We start from the raw sequence: 19761 nt of genomic DNA, 5'->3' as shown, positions 1-19761 counted from the left end.
ACAGGATTAGTTTCTTTGATTTTTAATTTTTTTATTCCATTTTATGCCATTTTGGTGTTTGCTTTAGTCGGTCACTTGACTGTGTAGCATTTTTTCCCCTGTTGCTGCAGCAATTCTGTATTTCATACTGTAACAGCTAAGAAAACTATGGGCCAGGTAATGTTGGCAGCTTGATGTTCATAAAACCCTCATGTCAGCCTAGTGAACCTGTGTATCATGTGTTCTTTTCGTATTCAATTAAAGACTTAAATTCAGAAAATCGAAAATGTCATCATTGATTTCCAGATAAAATATAAAACCAAATAAATAAATAAACTCTTTTTTGTGTGTGTGTTGTCTATTTCTTACTAATGTTGAAAATGATAAATCTGAAAAATGCCTAAAGCCCAAATCTGATTTGGAAATTCAATCATCCAGTTTGACACGTGTTCTGTTCCTCTAATAAGTAAAATTAGTCAGAAGATTTATATACTGACGAATAAGTAGAAGGAGGTAGGACAATCTGAGCGAGTACCATTCAACATCAGAACTTCCAATGCAATTAATTTTTAATTGGATGATCAGGGTAAATTGTACTTCCTTAGTCTTCTGGGAAACATTCCTGTTCAAAAGTTTACCACCCACCCCACCCCACCCCCATTCTTGAGAATCCGTAAATGTTTAGACGTTATATAATAGTTATACCAACAAGGCACTCATGAACAACTATCATATAACAGAAAATTTAACATATCCAGTAAGCTCTTGGGTCAACCATCTTTGTCAAAAACTCAATTTACGACTGACTGTGCAAAAAGCATTGATGGTTGAAGGACTTTCATTGATTTATATTTGTTGAGATGACGAACAGTGCCTGCACGTAGATGTTTTCGTAGATGTTCTCGTATTTCCTTCAGTTCTCTTCTTGAAACATGTCGTCTCTGCTGCTTGCATCCAGGATTCTCAGATCATATAATTGCATGTTCCTTAATGGAGAGATCTTACCTTGAATTTAAACGTGAGAAACTGTGTATCACTCTTTCTCGGGTTTATCATGCTTATCGTGTATTGTGAGGTCTATTAAAAAAATCTCACTACGGTGCTTTTTTTTTAACAGCGCTCAACCCCTGCAGCAAACTTTTTGTGAATGTAACATCAAAATATTTTAAATGTACGCTCCACAACACTAGAAATGTAAAAAAACATTTTAGCATGCAATAAGGCTAGTTTTAAGCGATGGTCCTTACAGATACATCTTGAATTCTACAAACTCCATTTTATTCTTCTGTGCCCCTCTAACTAAACGTTTCAACACTTTTGAACTGTTTTTTTTTTTTTAAGAATAATAATTCTGAATGAAATAAAAAATGCTAAAGAAAAAGGTAAAAAAATGCAAAAAAAAAAAACGTGATTAAATTAACATTTTCTTCAGGTTTAACACTAATAAATATTACATATTTTTACAAATAGTTTTTACAGGTAGCCTATATGAATGTCATTTATTAGATTCTGTAAAAAAAAAAAAAAAAAACTAAATAATATCTGTTCTTACATTATTCCTATATTAATGCAATTTGATCATTCAAAGCGTTGAACTATTCCATCCCAGTAGATGGCGGACTAAAGCGTCGCGCGATTCAACGAAGAAGAAAACGAGGCGGGCTCGAAAAGGAAGTCACGAGCGTGAAATTTGAAATCTGACAACAAATATTTCATTTAATAATATGTTTATTTAAATAAATTTAAAAAATGAAGCGTCAATCTATTTTTATTTCAGTGCTCTTGTTTGTTCTCGCATACGGTAGGACATTTTGTTCCGATCTCTGTTCAGTATTGTTGGTGAAGCAAGTTCTACCTAATGAATGAACGAAACTTCTGTTTATTCAAAGCTTGAGCAGAAGTTTCCAAGTAATTAAAGTAAATGTGAGATATTTCCTAAAGACACAAAAGAAAAAAAACGCTTAACCAAGTCATGTAACAATAGTTTGTCGCACATATCAGTACTGTTTTAAAGATTTCCCTATACTACTTTCCTGCTGAACAATTTTATTTCTTCTCCAGGTGTTTTCGGGGGCAGTACTGATGGACTGTCAGCTTTTGTGATGGATGGAGATTCAGTCGCTCTACGCACTAATGTTGAAACGAAGCAACAAGAAGACATAAAGTGGTATTATAAAGCCACTAGAATAGCTCAGATCGCTGGAGATCTCAGTTTTATCTGTACAGATGTTCAGTGTAATGGTGGTACTGAGAGATTCAGAGACCGACTAGAGCTGGACAATAAAACTGGAACTCTTACAATCAGAGACACCAGAACCACAGACTCTGGACTTTATGAATTAAAGATCATCAGCATCAGATACAGCCCCGAAAAGACCTTCAACGTTACCATTCTTGGTGAATATGATAATAAAATGCGTGCAAAACGGAAATACACGTTGCATTACTCTACTCTCAGATCCAGAGTTTGTTTTTTAAGATTTGGCATAAAGATCCTTTAGTAGCTGTTGGTTTGTGTTTCAGGCGTTTCTGCTGCTGAACGAGATGAAATGAGGAGAAAGTCATTCATGGAGGGAGCATCAGTCACTTTAGATCCTGCTGTAATGAAAAACCCAAATGATGTGATGGTTTGGTATTTTAATGACATTTGCATCGCTGGAATCAATGAAGAACCCAGAATGATTTGTACAGATGTTCAGTGTAATAACAGCACTGAGAGATTCAGAGACAGACTGAAGCTGGATCATCAGACTGGATCTCTGACCATCATGAACATCAGAACCACAGACTCTGGAGAATATACACTACAGATCAGCAACAGCAGATTCAAATTCAAATTCAAATTTTATTTGTCACATACACATACATACATGGTACGACATGCAGTGAAATGTTCTTTACAACCGTCCAGCATCAAAATAGAAAACAGAATTTAAATATATATAAATATAAAATATAAAAAAATATGTATAACAATATGTATAAAAAGAAGTGTGCAAAGTAAAGTATAAAAATAAAGTAAAGTGTAGAATATAAAATATAAAGTGTAAAAATGTAAAGTGGCTGTGCGAATGTCCAGTGTAAGTGGCTAGTGCAATTGTCCAAAGTAAGTGGCGAGTATCTGGGGAAGAGAGGGTGAACATGGGAATCCCGGTGATTAGGTACTGGGTGTTCTCTGGTTCAGACTCGAATGGCCTGCGGGAAGAAGCTCCTCCTCATTCTTCTCTGTGTTTGCCTTCAGGGAACGAAATCGCTTTCCTGAACGCAGCAGAGAAAAGAGTCCATTGTTGGGATGGCTGAGGTCTTCCACGATCTTCCTGGCCCTGGTACAGCACCGCTTGTTGTAGATGTGCTGCAGCACAGGGAGCTCAGTGCGGATGGTGCGCTCAGCTGATCGCACCACCTTCTGAAGGGCTCGCCTGTCCTGCATGGTGCTGTTTCCAAACCAGGAGGTGATGTTTCCCGTCAGGACACTCTCGATGGTGCAGGTGTAAAAGTTCCTGAGCACCTGAGATGGGAGTCTGAAGTCCCTTAAAGCGCCTCAGATGGTATAGACGCTGCCGGGCCTTCTTCACCAGGGTGTTGATGTGACAGGACCAAGACAGGTCCTGCGTGATGTGAACACCCAGGTACCGGAAACTGTCCACTCTCTCTACTGGGGTCCCGTCGATCTTGATGGGATGGTAAGAGCGCACCTGCTTCGTGCTGAAGTCCACTATTAACTCCTTTGTTTTGCTGACGTTCAGGAGCAGATTGTTCTCCTGAATGTAGGCCATCTCATCGTTGTTGGAGATCAGGCCCACCACGACAGTGTCGTCAGCAAATTTAATAATGGTGGTGGAGTTTGTAGTGGCCACACAGTCATGTGTGTACAGCGAGTACAGCAGGGGGCTCAGAACACAACCCTGAGGGGCTCCAGTGCTGAGAGTGAGGGAGGATGAGGTGTGTTTTCCCATCCGTACAGCTTGTGGTCTGTCAGTTAGGAAGTTGGTGATCCAGTGACGCAGGGATGGGCTGAGTCCCAGGACCTCCAACCCGAGGTGAGCGTGGAGGAACTATGGTGTTGAGCGCTGAACTATAGTCCACAAACAGCATTTTCACATAGTTCCCTTTCCTAAAATCCAAGTGGCTTGTGGTTGTGTGGAGGAGGTGCGTGATGGCATCCTCTGTAGACCGGTTCTGGCGGTAGGCAAACTGTAGTGGGTCCAATGTGTCCGGTAGTGATGAGGTGATGAAGTCTCTGACGAGTCTCTCAAGCACTTCATCACTACAGACGTCAGAGCTACAGGGCGGTAATCATTTAGGCAAGATGGTTGAGGTTTCTTCGTCACAGGAACAATGATGGACTCTTTGAAACATGAGGGGACTATAGACTGCTTCAGGAGAGATTAAATATCTCAGTGAACACCGGTGCTAGCTGGTCAGCACATGCTCTCAGAACCCGACCTGTGATGCCGTCAGGTCCTGCTGCCTTCCTGGTGTTCACTCTCCTGAATGCCCTCCTTACGTCGTGCTCGAAATGGTGAACGTGATATCCTCTCCGGCTCTCTCGGCGTGCATGCTGTTCATCATGCCGCTAGCGGCGCTAGCGTGATTAGCTGCAGCCTCGAAACGAGCATAAAAGGTGTTTAGCTCGTCTGCCAGAGAAGCATCCGCGCTCTCCACTCTGGAGGTTGGCGTTTTATAGTCCGTGATGTTTCTCAGTACCTGCCAAAGGCTCCTAGAGTCACTGTGTTGAAACTGTTACTCAAGTTTCCTCCCGTAGCACCTCTTTGCCTCCTTTACCGCTCTGCGCACGCTGTACGACGCATCCTTGTATTCAGACATGTCCCCGGTGACAATCCCCGTATTATAGGCTGCGGAGCGGGATCTCAGAGAGTCGCGGATAGTTTTGTCTACCCACGGCTTCTGTTTGGGAAACGTCCTGATGACTGTTTTCTACCGTGTCATCCGCTAGTTTCCCAATGAATCCCACCACCGCTTCCGTGAACACGTTGGCGTCCTCGAGCTACACCTGAACATGGCCCAGTCTGCGTCATCCAAAGCGTCCTGCAGAGCGGCCACCGAATGGTCAGACCAGCGTGACACCTCCCTCTGTACCGGGGCTTCCTGTTTCAGCCTCTGTTTGTAAACAGGTACGAGGAAAATGGCGGCATGGTCCGATTTACCAAACGGGCGGGCATGATTTTGCCTTGTAGCTGTCTCTGAAGGGTGTGTAGCAGTGATCCAGTGTCCTTTCGCCCCTGGTGGGGCAGGTGATGTGCTGGTGAAAGTTCGGCGTGCGCGCTTGAGGTTTGCATTGTTAAAATCCCCCAGCACAATGAGTGCGGCGTCCCGGTGCTGTGTCTGGTGTGTTGTGAGGTGGTCGTGTAAATCCCATATTGCAGTGTCCGTGTCCGCTTGAGGTGGAATATAAACGGCGCTGACTATGACCGAGCTGAATTCCCGTGGAAGATAGAAAGGGCGACATTTGATGGTCAGAAGTTCCAGGTTTGGTGTGCAGGAGCGTGAGAGAGGAACAACGCTCGCGCTGTCGCACCAGCGGTTGTTAACCATCAGACACACTCCACCTCCCCGTGTCTTCCCCGACTCCATTGTTCTGTCCATGCGGTAAACAGAGAAAAACTCGGCCGGTTGTATGGTGTGGTCCGGTACCGCTGGGTTCAGCCATGTCTCGGTGAAGCAGAGGAGGTTGCAGTCCCGAATGTCTCTCTGGAACTTGATCCTTGCCCTGAGGTTGTCGAGCTTGTTTTCCAGAGACTGGACGTTGGCTAACAGGACACTAGGTAGGGGAGCGCGGTGTGAGCGTGCCCTCAACCTGTTCCTGACGCCGGCTCGTTTCCCCTCGTGGACGCCCGGTGCGCGGTCGCGTCCTTTTGTCTTCGTCAGGATCTCGCTCGGCCAACATGGGTCCGGATTTAAAAAACGGCGAATGTTGGGTGCATTGTACACCAATAGATATAAGAGTGGCTCGATCATATTTAGTGATAGCCATCTTATATAAAGAAAACCGCACAGACTATCCAAAATACTAATAATTAACAGAAAAACAAAAAGTTTTGCCGGAGCGTGACGTGACGGCAGCGAACTCAACGGCGCCATCTTGGAATTAAGTGGAATTTAGCATCACAACGAGTTTCAGTGTTACTGTCACTGGTGAGTACCGCTTAGTTTCGTTGTGGATAGTGAGCTTTAGTTGAGCTTTGGCTCAGGTGTCAAGTAGGGTTGCAGAGCGGTGGAAAATTTCAAGAAGCTTTCCAAAAAAAAGAAACATTCCACAATTTCTTGAAGGTTTCAGATATTTCTTTTTAACCACTATGGTCAAATGATTCATGATTTGTGGCCTGATCATAGCGACAGTCCACTGATGGATGATGGTAAAGAGAGCTCTTTTAATCACACCGATGCTCGAGAGAACATTACTAATCACATTGAGATCGAGCCCGAGGCTGCCAGTGAGATTTAATTCTTTTTTACTTTTGAACCAAGGAATCATTCTTTCCAAAATTCCAAAATTGTAAGGTTTGCATTTTTTTGTATTTTATATTTTTGCTATTGAAATGCTCTATTTTACAAACACATTGACGTGTCCTTGTTAAACTTGAAATGTTTTTACCACCGTGCCCTCATTGTACTCAAAAAGTTGAATAATAGCTTTTGTTTGCATTCGTTTATCGTCGTGGATAGAAGAAATACTTTTTATACAGCACCACTACTATATCTGTGAAAAGCGTTGACGAAATGACAACAGACTCTGTGCCTGAGTTCTATTGCTATTGTCCTCTCACAAAGGAAATACTAATATTATTTCATTACAGCGCCACCTGTTGGTCAAAAGTGATAGGCAGCTCTAACCCTAGTTAGATCTCACCTGTCCGTAGTTTCTCTGAACCCTTCACTCTAAAATCAGCAACAACCTGTCTAAAGTGTTCTCCCACAATCTAGAACTCAGTACTCATACATTGTTTACTACCTTGATGGCACACGCACATCAGAGACATCAGTTTTTAAATCGGCAAGTAATGTAAAAAAAAAGTTTTTATTTTGTATATTTGCTCTATTTGTCATTGGTTATATATATTTTTTTGATTTGCTTTTATTTTATTACTTCATTCGAGTTATTTTTTATGCCGTTTGAAATGTGTATGGTGCTTTGTAATCATATTTAAACACTTTGTCTTCCAAAAAATGTGATTTGCGACCTGAAATAATATGAAAATGTGCACCAGGTCGACTTGCGTTTACGTTTACAATAAAGTTTACAATAAAAATTATAATAAGCGTGCCCATTTATCTCTGATAATGCATGGAATATTATATACCTTATTATATACCTTAAGAAGCATGGATGTTTTATAAGGGCCAAACTAGATGAAAATCAACCAATAAGGCAAATTCAGAATGCTTAAAGACATGTATTATTTGAAACTAGACCAGGTACCAGATGGGATGTCTTATAGTTCTGCGACAGACACCATCACAGAGCATAGTCACATGAGGTAAAGACAGATTGAGTCTTATCTGAGAGATTTTGATGTAGATGAGAAATGTTCATAGTCCATGTAATGATAGTCCAAAAGTGGTGAGCTGGCAACGAGTCCAAAAAAAAAATACATTTTAGGTTTTAGGACAGATTTGATGAAAGGTTTTTGGTCCACTTTAAATGCTGACTGCTATTTCTTTCCCTGGCACTCCATTCCAAAATATGCGCCTATAGCTGCTTACAGGTTAAAGAATAACAAAAAAGTGGATAAAGTTGCAAAGGGGCCTTAAAAGAAGGAAAATGTAGAATTGCAAATATGAATCGGTAAAGCCAAAATAATAAGTGTTTAATCTGGGAAAAACGTAAGCACAAATAGCAAGAAATGTGGGATAATGAGGGGAAAAGGAGACATCTATACCAAGTTCAAAAGACTTTCAAGGTAAATAGGCAGGAAGTGGAAGCGTTAAAGACGAATGTGTATTAACAAGATTCAGACAGTAAGGCATAAAGATTATGGGTCACATTAAAAATAGGGAAACAACTAATAGCCTTTATACGGAAATTGGGCTTTAATGGGATTTGATGGTAATAAAGGAAGAGTGATTTTTAATAACTAAGAATATTTACAATGGAAACAGGTTTTCAGTATTATTTCAGTGTTTTTTTCTCCCCATTCCCCCTCTATATAAAATTCCTAGTAAATACAGAGGGTGGCGGTAATGAACCAAGGGACGCGCCAAACGACGTTAAAAGAAGAGAAGAAGTATTATTTGAGTCACTCAATGAATGAAAACGAAATCGAAAATAAATCCGTTTTTGTAATGTAGCTTTTACTGTGTAAAAGCAATTATTATTATTATTATTATTATTATTAATAATAATAATAATAATAATAATAATAAATGAAGCTCCGATCCATGCCTTTGATCACGACGATCGTGTTTTACTCGCCCACGGTAAGACTTCTCACACGTGGACTCCTTTGTGTTGTTGTTTTTGTCGTTGTTTTTGTCATGTCATTCATTCCCATGTTTAATTTACTATATAGAATTTCATTTTAGATTGTTAAAGTATATACACTCTCGCTTTATTGGATTGAACTTTTTTTTATTTAATTTTTTTTTGCGTTTATGTATGTACGTTGTTATATACGGAAGAGTTCAGAGTAAAAAGTGCATGTTGAAGAGCGCACATTGTACAGAGTATAAGGAATAAACTCTCGATATCTTCATTATTGGTGCTATGCAGCTACGCACTTGAGCTCAACAGGTTATGGGCCCAGAGCATTGAGATAAAACGATCCTCACTGAGTGAGTTAACGGCAAGTAAGTGTGTAAAAGAAAGTAAGGATGGCGAGCAGAGCGTCAGGATTTCTAGCACCACCGTTTTTATTCAGCGGATCAGAAGACAAGTGTTATCTGTGGGAAACGAGGTTACTTGGATATTTGTATAGTCTAAAACTGAAAGAGACTATACTGCATGAACCTACTGATCCTAATGCCGAACGGATAGCCGAAGATAGGCTGAAAAATGCAGATTGTTATGCTGAATTGAGAAGGTTGATAGATGATAAAAGCCTATCACTAATAAGACATGAAGTTCTTATCAAATCTTGATTTCATTATACTTTCCTGTTGAATAATTTTGTTTGGTTTATAATGAACTAATTTCTTCTCCAGGTGTTTTCAGGGGCGGTACTGATGGACTGTCGGCTTTTGTGATGGATGGAGATTCAGTCGCTCTACACACTAATGTTGAAACAAAACAACAAGAAGTCATAAAGTGGCATTATAAAGACACTAGAATAGCTCAGATCGCTGGAGATCTCAGTTTTATCTGTACAGATGTTCAGTGTAATGGTGGTACTGAGAGATTCAGAGAGAGGCTAGAGCTGGACAATAAAACTGGAACTCTTACAATCAGAGACACCAGAACCACAGACTCTGGACTTTATGAATTAAAGATATTCAGCAGCAGATACACCACCGAAAAGACCTTCAACGTTACCATTCGTGGTGAGTCAATTAATTCGTTTAATTAATAACATTGTTTTAAACCAGGTTGAGGTCACATAAGTAATGTTATAATTACTGAATGAGGAAATAAGATAAATACTTATTGTGTGCAAAACGGAAATACATGTTGCATTACTCTACTCTCAGATCCAGAGTTTGTTTTAAGATTTGGCAAAAAGATCCTTCAGCAGCTGTTGGTTTGTGTTTCAGGCGTTTCTGCTGCTGAACGAGATGAAATGAGGAGAAAGTCATTGATGGAAGGAGAATCAGTCACTTTAGATCCTGCTGTAACGAAAAACCCAAATGATGTGATGGTTTGGTATTTTAATGACATTTGCATCGCTGGAATCAATGAAGAACCCAGAATGATTTGTACAGATGTTCAGTGTAATAACAGCACTGAGAGATTCAGAGACAGACTGAAGCTGGATCATCAGACTGGATCTCTGACCATCATGAACATCAGAACCACAGACTCTGGAGAATATACACTACAGATCAGCAACAGCAGATTCAGCATCACGAGGAGCTTCAGTGTTACTGTCACTGGTGAGTTTTGTTGTGGATAGTGAGCTTTAATTGAGCTTTGGCTCAGGTATCAAGTAGGGTTGCAGAGCGGTGGAAAAAAAAAATTCCACAATTTCTTGAAGGTTTCAGATTTTTTTTTAACCTCTATACAATCCCAATATTAAACTTTTGTTTAGATTATCAACTTCACAAAGAGCAATTCATGTTAACACTGCTATTGTGTTCCTGACAGCTCAATGATGTGAAAAACTCACCATCGGTTAAAGTAGCATCATGCAGCCGATGAAGGAAGCAGAAAAGTGTAAAAAGTTGCAAAAGAAAAATGTAAAATTTGCACTCTAGTACTAAAGACTTATTTACTCTTTCAGGTTTAGGTCTGTCTGCAGGTCAAATAGCAGGAATATGTGCTGCTGCCCTGCTTCTTATTGGTGCAACTGTTTGCGTGCTTTTTTACCAACATCGAGTGAGAAAGAGAGGTGAGTATTACATTAGTGATGAGAAGTCTTTTTATGTGACCGGTTCATTAAGACCACTTGATAAAAACTATTTGTTTCCCAAAATGATTCAGTTTACATCAACACTTTAATTACTTTGTCGTTATTATAATCTGTTTCCTCTTCGGTTGAAGTCATTGGTTTTCATACATTACACTTACTACTGTACTTTCTGCTGTTCATCATTCAAATATAAATAATATATCTGTGTGTTACACATACGGCTGATTTAACGAGGTGTATTTATTAAATAGATATGTAATAGTAATGTCGTGTTTAATTGAGTTTGTCGTTGTTGTTTAAACAGACACTAAGATGAAGGACAGTTCTCAGGTAAGATACTATGAACACTGAATCGGTTTCCCTAGAAGAAGATTCAGATCTGTAAGCTGGCAACATGTTTGTGTGATTTATTTAGTTTGTTTCAGAAACCATCACACTTATTGATAGCTTCGGTGAAGGTTTTATTCAAAGGCGCCAATATTTTTGGCAACAACTGTATTTTACTGTAAAACCAGAAGATGACAGTTTTAATGTAGTTTATCAGTTCAATTTAGGAAAAGAACATAACATAAAAATAAGCACTTACGTTCCTTGTCTAATTTTTTTTTTTTTAATCGTTAGTCACCTTCGATCTGTTTTCTTACAGGTGAATGGTGTTCATGATTTGTGGCCTGATCATAGCGACAGTCCACTGATGGATGATTTTAAAGAGAGCTCTTTTAATCACACGATGCTCGAGAGAACATTACTAATCACATTGAGATCGAGCCCGAGGCTGCCAGTGAGATTTAATTTTTTTTTTCAAAATTGTAAGGTTTGTATTTTTTGTATTTTATATTTTTGCTTTTGAAATGCTCTATTTTACAAACACATTGAGCGTGTCCTTGTTAAACTTGAAGTGTTTTTACCACGTGCCCTCATCGTGACATCGTGCCATTCAACGTAAAGTTGAATAATAGCTTTTGTTTGCATTTGCTTATCATTGTGGATAGAAGAAATCGTTTCTGTACAGCACCCTACTATATCTGTGAAAAGCGTTGCCCATTTATCTCTGATAATGCATGGAATATTATATACCTTATTATATACCTTAAGAAGCATGGATGTTTTATAAGGGCCAAACTAGATGAAAATCAGAAATCAGAAATTCAGAATGCTTAAAGACATGTATTATTTGAAACTAGACCAGGTACCAGATGGGATGTCTTATAGTTCTGCGACAGACACCATCACAGAGCATAGTCACATGAGGTAAAGACAGATTGAGTCTTATCTGAGAGATTTTGATGTAGATGAGAAATGTTCATAGTCCATGTAATGATAGTCCAAAAGTGGTGAGCTGGCAACGAGTCCAAAAAAAAAATACATTTTAGGTTTTAGGACAGATTTGATGAAAGGTTTTGGTCCACTTTAAATGCTGACTGCTATTTCTTTCCCTGGCACTCCATTCCAAAATATGCGCCTATAGCTGCTTACAGGTTAAAGAATAACAAAAAAGTGGATAAAGTTGCAAAGGGGCCCTTAAAAGAAGGAAAATGTAGAATTGCAAATATGAATCGGTAAAGCCAAAATAATAAGTGTTTAATCTGGGAAAAACGTAAGCACAAATAGCAAGAAATGTGGGATAATGAGGGGAAAAGGAGACATCTATACCAAGTTCAAAAGACTTTCAAGGTAAATAGGCAGGAAGTGGAAGCGTTAAAGACGAATGTGTATTAACAAGATTCAGACAGTAAGGCATAAAGATTATGGGTCACATTAAAAATAGGGAAACAACTAATAGCCTTTATCGGAAATTGGGCTTTAATGGGATTTGATGGTAATGAAGGAAGAGTGATTTTTAATAACTAAGAATATTTACAATGGAAACAGGTTTTCAGTATTATTTCAGTGTTTTTTTTCTCCCCCATTCCCCCTCTATATAAAATTCCTAGTAAATACAGAGGGTGGCGGTAATGAACCAAGGGACGCGCCAAACGACGTTAAAAGAAGAGAAGAAGTATTATTTGAGTTACTCAATGAATGAAAACGAAATCGAAAATAAATCCGTTTTTGTAATGTAGCTTTTACTGTGTAAAAGCAATTATTATTATTATTATTAATAATAATAATAATAATAATAATAATAATAAATGAAGCTCCGATCCATGCCTTTGATCACGACGATCGTGTTTTTACTCGCCCACGGTAAGACTTCTCACACGTGGACTCCTTTGTGTTGTTGTTTTTGTCGTTGTTTTTGTCATGTCATTCATTCCCATGTTTAATTTACTATATAGAATTTCATTTTAGATTGTTAAAGTATATACACTCTCGCTTTATTGGATTGAACTTTTTTATTTAATTTTTGTTTGCGTTTATGTATGTACGTTGTTATTGTAATGTATTGTCATTTTGACAGTGTGTCTTTAAGTAACTCTCTAGACTCTGCATTTATTTTGCATAAGCTCCGCCTCACTCTTGTACACCAGAACAGATTGTGAAGTAAAGTCGCTTGGAACACTTGAGAGCACTGTGTTGGTATCGTGCATTATTTTACATGGTGTCAGAAGTCTGTAAAACACGAAAAAGGCAGAATGGCATCCTCGCAGTTCGAGCATCCAAGAATCGATTGGGACGCTCCGGATTTATATCAGGAATTCGAAAGATTTCGGAGTCACGTCACGTTTGTCTTCGAAGGCCCACTATCAGAGCTGACCGCAAAGCAGCGTGCAGGCTGGCTAGGCACGTGGATTGGCGAACAAGGTCGAGAGATTTATAAGACATTTAACTGGGCGGAAGGTGAGAAGGATGATCCATTTAAAGTGTTGGACAAATTCGCAAGCTATATAAGGCCGCGAAAGAATAAGAGGATAGCCAGACATCGTTTTAAGCAAAGAAAACAAGCGATTGCTGAAAGTTTTGATAACTTTGTGAAGGATTTAAGACTTATACTAATGGATTGTGAGTATGCTGATCCAGATGACATGTTGATCGATGCAATAATCGCGGGTGTCAGAGAGAAGCGCGTTCAAGAACGACTGTTAGACAGAGAAGATTTAACGCTGGCAAAAGTGCTGAAACCGCTCAGCAATTTGAACTTTCCCAAAAGCAGATTCAAATCGTCAGGGAAGAGGAGTCTCAAGTGCGAGCAGTACAAGTGAAAACAAAATACCAAGTGGCAAACAAAAAAGCCTATCAGAAATATCAACTTAAATATCCTCAGAAAGAAATGCATGTGAACCGGCCCAAAAAGTGCTCAACCTGTGGTAAAGACCCTCAGCACAAGTGGAATCAAGGAAAATGCCCAGCAAAAGGCTCTGTCTGTTCCTACTGTCATAAGCCAAACCACTGGGTGGCAGTATGTCGCAAAAGATCTGTCAACACTGTAAGCGTTGAGATGGATTCGGAAGAATTAGAATCTAAAGAAGAGGAAATTCTCACATTAATTTGACACAGACAAATAATGTGAGTAGCGACAAATGGACAGCAGACATTGATATTTTGTCACAGAAAGTGCCATTCAGAATTGATACTGGTGCAAAGTGTAATACGTTGACTTTGAGTAGTTATCAGACACTTATGCACACTGGTGAGCTTAAACGTTCACATCGAGTACTGCAATCATACTCAAACCACAAGCTAAAACCAGTAGCAGCAGTGGATCTAAGGATTGAACACAAAAGTGCTACTGTGAATGCAGAGTTTGAAATTGTGGATATCTCTCAAGAAAATGTGCTAAGTGGTGAAACAGCTGAAGCACTAGGCTTGGTTGCTAGGCTTGATGCATTGCAGTCATCAGATGAAAAGAATAAAGAAAAATGCTCTAGTAATGCAAGGGAGACACAAAATATACCACCTGGGTTAGACGATTATCCAGAGTTGGCTCATACAACAGGAACTTTGCCGGGCAAATACACCATCAAAATTGACCCAAATGCAAAAGGCGTTGTTCATCCAGTCAGAAGGCAACCAGCGGCACTCCGAAAGAAAATAATTGAGAAACTACAAGAAATGGTCACAGATGGATTCATCACCAAAGTCGACCAACCAACCGAATGGGTCAGCTCAATGGTAACAGCTGTTCGAAATGGCAAGATCAGAATTTGCATCGATCCGAATGATTTAAATAAGGCCATAAAGCGTGAGCACTACCCGATGCGCACCATTGAGGAAGTAGTCTCAGCAATCCCGGGCGCCAAAGTTTTTTCAGTCCTGGATGCAAAATCTGGGTTCTTGCAAATAGAACTGGATGAAGCATCATCTTTGTTGACAACTTTCAACACACCTATTGGGAGGTTTAGGTGGCTGAGGCTTCCTTTTGGCTTGAAATGCTCACCAGAAATTTTTCAAAGAATAATGGACGAAATGCTTGAGGGAATCAGTGGCACAATAAGCATTATGGATGATATCCTGATTGCAGCTCCCACCGAAACGGAGCATGATGCGATTCTCCATAAAGTAATTCAGAGAGCCACAAGTTACAATTTGAGCCTCAACCGATAAATGCCACATCAAGCAATCTTCTGTGCCATATGTAGGACACCTAATAACAGCCGAGGCCTAAAGGCTGACCCAGCTAAAATAGAAGCTGTTAAGTCAATGCCAGCGCCAACAAACAAGGATGGTGTCCGTCGCTTTCTAAGGCTTTGTTACCTACTTGTCGAAGTTTCTGCCAAACCTCAGCGAGGTGGATGCTCCACTGCGGCAGCTTCTAAAAACTGATGTTGAATTTGCATGGCAGCCAGCACAGCAACAAGCATTTGACAAACTAAAAGATTTATGCACACAGTCACCAGTACTTAAATTCTTGATCCTTCCAAACCTGTTGAAATTTACTGTGATGCCAGCAGCAGCGGCTTGGGTGCTGTTCTGCTGCAGGGCGACCATCCAGTCGCCTTCTCGTCTCGATCACTAACAGACACCGAAACTCGCTACGCGCAAATAGAGAAGGAGATGCTCTCCATTGTCCACTCCTGTACCAAGTTTTACAATTACATCTTTGGAAACCATGTCACAGTGTACAATGACCACAAACCTCTGGAAGATATTTTTAAGAAGCCTCTCTACCCCCATGCGCATACAAAGGATGCGTCTTAGGCTCCAGTGGTATGACCTGACAGTCCATTACAGACGAGGGAAAGACATGGAGCTACCTGACACATTGTCTAGAGCACAACTACCTGAGAAAAAGACAGAAATTGAAGGCTTGGAATGTATCTCAATGCTCAGTTTTGTCTCGGTTCGTGAGAAGAAGTACTCTGAGCTCCAGGAGTGCACAAAAAAAGAGTTCAGCGCTCTCCAACAAATAATACAGCAAGGGTGGCCAAACCACAGACGCGACATGCCCACAGTAGTCCAACCGTATTGGGATTCTCGAAGTCAGCTTGCTATAGTTGACGGCATAATCTACAAAGGCCTGCGTATAGTAATACCTCCATCCATGCAAGATAATATGCTGAAAATTGTACATCAGTCTCACTTAGGAATAGTGAAAAGCAAACAGAGAGCTCGTGAGGTCTTATACTGGCCAGGCATGAGTGCTAAAATAGAGGAAATGATAAAGAACTGCAGTAAGTGTGCTGAATTCCAGAACCGGCTACCCAGAGAACCGCTCAAGCCCACAGAAACTCCAGGACTTCCGTTTGAAGAGGTAGCCTGAGATCTGTTTGAGTTTGAAGGTAATCATTATGTTTTAGTGGTGGATTACTTTTCAAAATTCATTGAAGTGGATAAGCTGAAAGGTCTGTATAGCAGTGCTGTTGTTGAAGCTCTTAAGGCTCAATTTAGCAGACATGGAATCCCAACCACTCTTGAGAACGGACAATGGTCCCCAGTACTCTGCAGAAGAATTTAAGGATTTCTGCCAAAGCTATGGAGTCACGCATAAGACGTCATCACCTCACACACCACATTCAAATGGTGAAGCAGAGCGAGCAGTTCAGACTGTTAAGAGACTATGGAGCAAGGCATTAGACAAACATCTTGCTCTTTTGGACTACAGGTCAACGCCAATAGAGTCAGTAGGCCTATCACCAGCACAGCTACTAATGGGCAGACGGCCCCGTAACAACCTGCCTGCTGCTCGGCAGTTGCTCACACCTACTGTCTATGACCCTTTCAAAGTGAAATGTCGTCTGGATGAAAGCAAAAGCATCCAAAAGTACTATTACGACCGCAAAAGGGCAAGTGGTCCCCGGACTCCTCTGCGTCCCGGAGAGGAAGTAAGGATGCAACCATATCCTGGACATTTCAAGTGGTCTCCTGGTGTCATAGTGAGACCACATTGTGCTCCAAGATCCTATGTTGTAGACTGTGGAAGTAAGGAGTACCGTCGCAACATTCAGCATCTTCGTAAAAGTACAGCAAAAGCAAATGAGGCCCGTCATAGGCCTGACAACGAACTTTGGACTGAAATGCCAGAGGCATTTAGTGATGAAGGGCACAAACCTGCAGCTCACACTATTTTGCCTCAATCAACGCATGAGGAGCCTTTCTCTGGCAAGCAATCACTGCCAGCAGGACAGTATGTCACTAGGCGGGGCAGAGTAGTGAAACCTCCAAATAGGCTCTGTCTGTAGTCAGGGAAAGGTGTGGTAAAGACACCTTGTGGATGTAATGATGCTGGAATGTTCATTGTTAGTGTTAAATGCATCATTGACTGAAGTTTACACAGAATGTGTGCTAATTCCTTTATTTATGTTTTTGTAGTTTGAAAGGAAAATAGCAGTCAAGAATTTAACATTCATAATAGTTATATGGATGTATATATACATATACAATTGTTTTGTTTGAGTTTGAATGTTTTCTGCTGAGGAAGGGATATGTAATGTATTGTCATTTTGACAGTGTGGCTTTAAGAAACTCTCTGGACTCCGCATTTGTTTTGCATAAGCTCCACCTCACTCTTGTACACCAGAACAGATATTAAAGTAAAGTCGCTTGGAACACTTGAGAGCACTGTGTCGGTATCATGCATTATTTTACAGTTATATACGGAAGAGTTCAGAGTAAAAAGTGCATGTTGAAGAGCGCACATTGTACAGAGTATAAGGAATAAACTCTTGATATCTTCATTATTGGTGTTATGCAGCTACGCACTTGAGCTCAACAGGTTATGGGCCCAGAGCATTGAGATAAAACGATCCTCACTGAGTGAGTTAACGGCAAGTAAGTGTGTAAAAGAAAGTAAGGATGGCGAGCAGAGCGTCAGGATTTCTAGCACCACCGTTTTTATTCAGCGGATCAGAAGACAAGTATGATCTGTGGGAAAGCGAGGTTACTTGGATATTTGTATAGTCTGATACTGAAAGAGACTATACTGCATGAACCTACTGATCCTAATGCCGAGCGGATAGCCGAAGATAGGCTGAAAAATGCAGATTGTTATGCTGAATTGAGAAGGTTGATAGATGATAAAGCCTATCACTAATAAGACATGAGGTTCTTATCAAATCTTGATTTCATTATACTTTCCTGTTGAATAATTTTGTTTGGTTTATAATGAACTAATTTCTTCTCCAGGTGTTTTCGGGGCAGTACTGATGGACTGTCGGCTTTTGTGATGGATGGAGATTCAGTCACCCTACACACTAATGTCCAAACAAAGCAACAAAGATATATGAAGTGGTATTATAAAGACACTAGAATAGCTCAGATCGTTGGAGATCTCAGTTTTATCTGTACAGATGTTCAGTGTAATGAAGGTACTGAGAGATTCAGAGGCCGACTAGAGCTGGACAATAAAACTGGAACTCTTACAATCAGAGACACCAGAACCACAGACTCTGGACTTTATGAATTAAAGATATTCAACAGAAGATACACCACCGAAAAGATCTTCAATGTTACCGTTCGTGGTGAGTCAATTCATTCGTTTAATTAATAACATTGTTTTAAACCAGGTTGAGGTCACATAAGTAATGTTATAATTACTGAATGAGGAAATAAGATAAATACTTAGTGTGCAAAACGGAAATACATGTTGCATTACTCTACTCTCAGATCCAAAGTTTGTTTTATGATTTGGCAAAAGATCCTTCAGCAGCTGTTGGTTTGTGTTTCAGACGTTTCTGCTGCTGAACGAGATGAAATGAGGAGAAAGTCATTGATGGAGGGAGAATCAGTCACTTTAGATCCTGCTGTAACGAAAAACCCAAATGATGTGATGGTTTGGTATTTTAATGACATTCGCATCGCTGAAATCAATGGAGATCTTGGTTTTAACTGTACAGATGTTCAGTGTAATAACAGCACTGAGAGATTCAGAAACAGACTGAAGCTGGATCATCAGACTGGATCTCTGACCATCATGAAAAGCACGATCACGGACTCTGGAGAATATACACTACAGATCAGCAACAGCAGATTCAGCATCACGAGGAGCTTCAGTGTTACTGTCACTGGTTAGTTTTGTTGTGGATAGTGAGCTTTAATTGAGCTTTGGCTCAGGTATCAAGTAGGGTTGCAGAGCGGTGGAAAAAAAAATTCCACAATTTCTTGAAGGTTTCAGATATTTTTTTACCTCTATACAACCCCAATATTAAACTTTTGTTTAGATTATCAACTTCACAAAGAGCAATTCATGTTAACACTGCTATTGTGTTCCTGACAGCTCAATGATGTGAAAAACTCACCATCGGTTAAAGTTGCATCATGCAGCCGATGAAGGAAGCAGAAAAGTGTAAAAGTTGCAAAAGAAAAATGTAAAATTTGCACTCTAGTACTAAAGACTTATTTACTCTTTCAGGTTTAGGTCTGTCTGCAGGTCAAATAGCAGGAATATGTGCTGCTCCCCTGCTTCTTATTGGTGCAACTGTTTGCGTGCTTTTTACCAACATCGAGTGAGAAAGAGAGGTGAGTATTACATTAGTGATGAGAAGTCTTTTTATGTGACCGGTTCATTAAGACCACTTGATAAAAAAACTATTTGTTTCCCAAAATGATTCAGTTTACATCAACACTTTAATTACTTTGTAGTTATTATAATCTGTTTCCTCTTCGGTTGAAGTCATTGGTTTTCATACATTACACTTACTACTGTACTTTCTGCTGTTCATCCTTCAAATATAAATAATATATCTGTGTTACACATACGGCTGATTTAAGGTGTATTTATTAAATAGATATGTAATAGTAATACGTGTTTAATTGAGTTTGTCGTTGTTGTTTAAACAGACACTAAGATGAAGGACAGTTCTCAGGTAAGATACTATGAACACTGAATCGGTTTCCCTAGAAGAAGATTCAGATCTGTAAGCTGGCAACATGTTTGTGTGAT

The 19761-nt window shown here is 39.9% G+C and overlaps 1 protein-coding gene across 6 annotated transcripts in view; it reads left to right on the top strand.

Moving 5' to 3' along the window:
* The window catches only part of LOC122327411, a 48670-nt gene that overhangs the window by 27492 nt on the left and 1417 nt on the right, over positions 1 to 19761 (top strand). The window contains exons 2-7 of one of the 6 annotated variants that reach the window (XM_043222762.1): positions 9142 to 9477; positions 9688 to 10026; positions 10374 to 10481; positions 10807 to 10832; positions 11149 to 11316; positions 18006 to 18171. In XM_043222762.1, the coding sequence (XP_043078697.1) occupies positions 9142 to 9477; positions 9688 to 10026; positions 10374 to 10481; positions 10807 to 10832; positions 11149 to 11316; positions 18006 to 18026 (998 nt within the window). In that variant the 3' untranslated portion in view covers positions 18027 to 18171. Of the gene's footprint in view, positions 1 to 8225; positions 8419 to 8680; positions 9061 to 9141; positions 9478 to 9687; positions 10027 to 10373; positions 10482 to 10806; positions 10833 to 11148; positions 12372 to 18005; positions 18172 to 19761 lie in introns of those variants that run through there. The other 5 variants (XM_043222766.1, XM_043222765.1, XM_043222761.1 and 2 more) reach the window with 5 other exon arrangements.

The sequence above is a fragment of the Puntigrus tetrazona genome, chromosome 22 (genome assembly GCF_018831695.1).
Source record: "Puntigrus tetrazona isolate hp1 chromosome 22, ASM1883169v1, whole genome shotgun sequence".
In the NCBI taxonomy this organism is placed as follows: domain Eukaryota; kingdom Metazoa; phylum Chordata; class Actinopteri; order Cypriniformes; family Cyprinidae; genus Puntigrus; species Puntigrus tetrazona.
The sequence above is the reverse complement of the archived record's forward strand: the minus strand, read 5'-3'. Positions and strand labels throughout refer to the sequence as shown.